The 1,732-nt window shown below is 34.7% G+C and overlaps 1 protein-coding gene across 1 annotated transcript in view; it reads right to left on the reverse strand.

The window, feature by feature from the left end:
* Positions 1-969: 969 nt before the first annotated feature.
* Positions 970-1,732, reverse strand: part of LOC107758140 (synapsin-3-like) — a 29,907-nt gene continuing 29,144 nt past the window's right edge. Inside the window, exon 8 of the mRNA XM_016575808.1 lies at positions 970-1,035. Coding sequence (XP_016431294.1) covers positions 970-1,035 — 66 coding nt within the window. The remainder of the gene's footprint in view (positions 1,036-1,732) is intronic.

Below are 1,732 nucleotides of genomic sequence, written 5' to 3' on the forward strand. Positions count from 1 at the left end.
TGGGTATTAGACAGTTTTGCTGACTAGTTGTTCTGTTACCAGACAAAACTGAGGCATGATCTAACAGGGGGGATTCTTGGGTAATTTTACATTTCAAAGCATTAGTCAATAAAACAGAGGTAAATGCAGTAATAATGTGGTAAAAACATGATAACATTCAAAACTTTGCATCATCCACCCCCATCCACACACACATCAAGAAACCAACCATACATTTGTCTTGTGTTTTACTTTCTTTCTTTCATATATTTATTTATTCGTCATTCATTCATTTATAATATTTTATCATTTAATCGTTTTATTATTCTATTTAATCATATAATCATTTATAAGAATAATTTTAACCATTTATATACTACAAATAATATATTTCTTTGATTCAATAATTGATCAGTCATTTGTATTATATTACAGTTTTTAATATAATTTTTCCACTGTTGTTTAGTCTCATGACTGTGGGTTTCAAGGGCTGTTTGTCTTCATGAATACGAGATAAGTGGGAATGTTTATGGAAACGCAAGGTTTATGGGATGTTGTTGTGAAGTAGTTTGGTATCACACTACTTGTTGAATTTGTGCTCATCAGAAGAAGTCTGAGCATTGAAACATACGCAACTAAGATTATTCAATAAACTCTGCTCCATTTTTATCATCATCATTTCGTCTCCTGCTTCTGCTCCTCTCTGGCTTTGCTCAGTCAACTTCTTGGCTGATAGAAGACTCTTCTGAAGACAGTTTTGGGTACCAGACATGACTTGATGTTAACAGGTTTTGGGTATTAGACAGTTTTGCTGACTAGTTGTTCTGTTACCAGACAAAACTGAGGCATGATCTAACAGGGGGGATTCTTGGGTAATTTTACATTTCAAAGCATTAGTCAATAAAACAGAGGTAAATGCAGTAATAATGTGGTAAAAACATGATAACATTCAAAACTTTGCATCATCCACCCCCATCCACACACACACACTCACGTTTTAGCGATGGCCACCACACTGGTGATGTTCTGGAAATCATTCGCTGTCTCCACCTTTATCTGCCACACAAACACACTTCACATGTCAAACATTACCCACAATCCATCTGGAGCAACAGAATGACGCATTCAGTGAAAACAACCTTTGAGAAAAAGTTCACTTTAGCATACTTAGAAAAAACATTATGGAAGCAATATACTTTAAAACAATACACTAATATGATAATATAAATTCTAAAATGCTGATTTGCTCCTCAAGAAACATTTCTGATTATTAGCAATGTTGAAAATACGTTATACATGGACACTGTGATACATTACCATTTAAAAGTTTCAAGTAAATAGGATTTTTTAAAATAAAAAACTAATGCTTTTGTTCATCAAGGACGCATCTAATAGATCAAAAGTGACAGTAAAGACATTTATTTCAAATAAATGCTGTTCTTTTGAACTTTCAAAGAATCCTGAAAAATCAAATGTATCAGACTTTGTAAATAAACGGTAAGATGCTCTGAGGATCAGATTAAGAGCCGCTGAATTACAGCCAGTCAGTTACACATCTGATGACTGATGAAAACAAATGAGTGATGAGATGAAGACGTGATTGTGAAACGAAAGTTCACTCTAGATTCTGGAAAACCCCATCATAACCTCCACCCAGACCTCAGAGATACTGATCTGAGATCATGAGAGGAACAGACCTCCACCCTCAACACACACACACACACACACTCACTCACACTCACTCACACACACA

The sequence above is a fragment of the Sinocyclocheilus rhinocerous genome, unplaced genomic scaffold (assembly GCF_001515625.1).
Source record: "Sinocyclocheilus rhinocerous isolate Xijiao unplaced genomic scaffold, SAMN03320098_v1.1 scaffold2911, whole genome shotgun sequence".
Lineage (NCBI taxonomy): Eukaryota > Metazoa > Chordata > Actinopteri > Cypriniformes > Cyprinidae > Sinocyclocheilus > Sinocyclocheilus rhinocerous.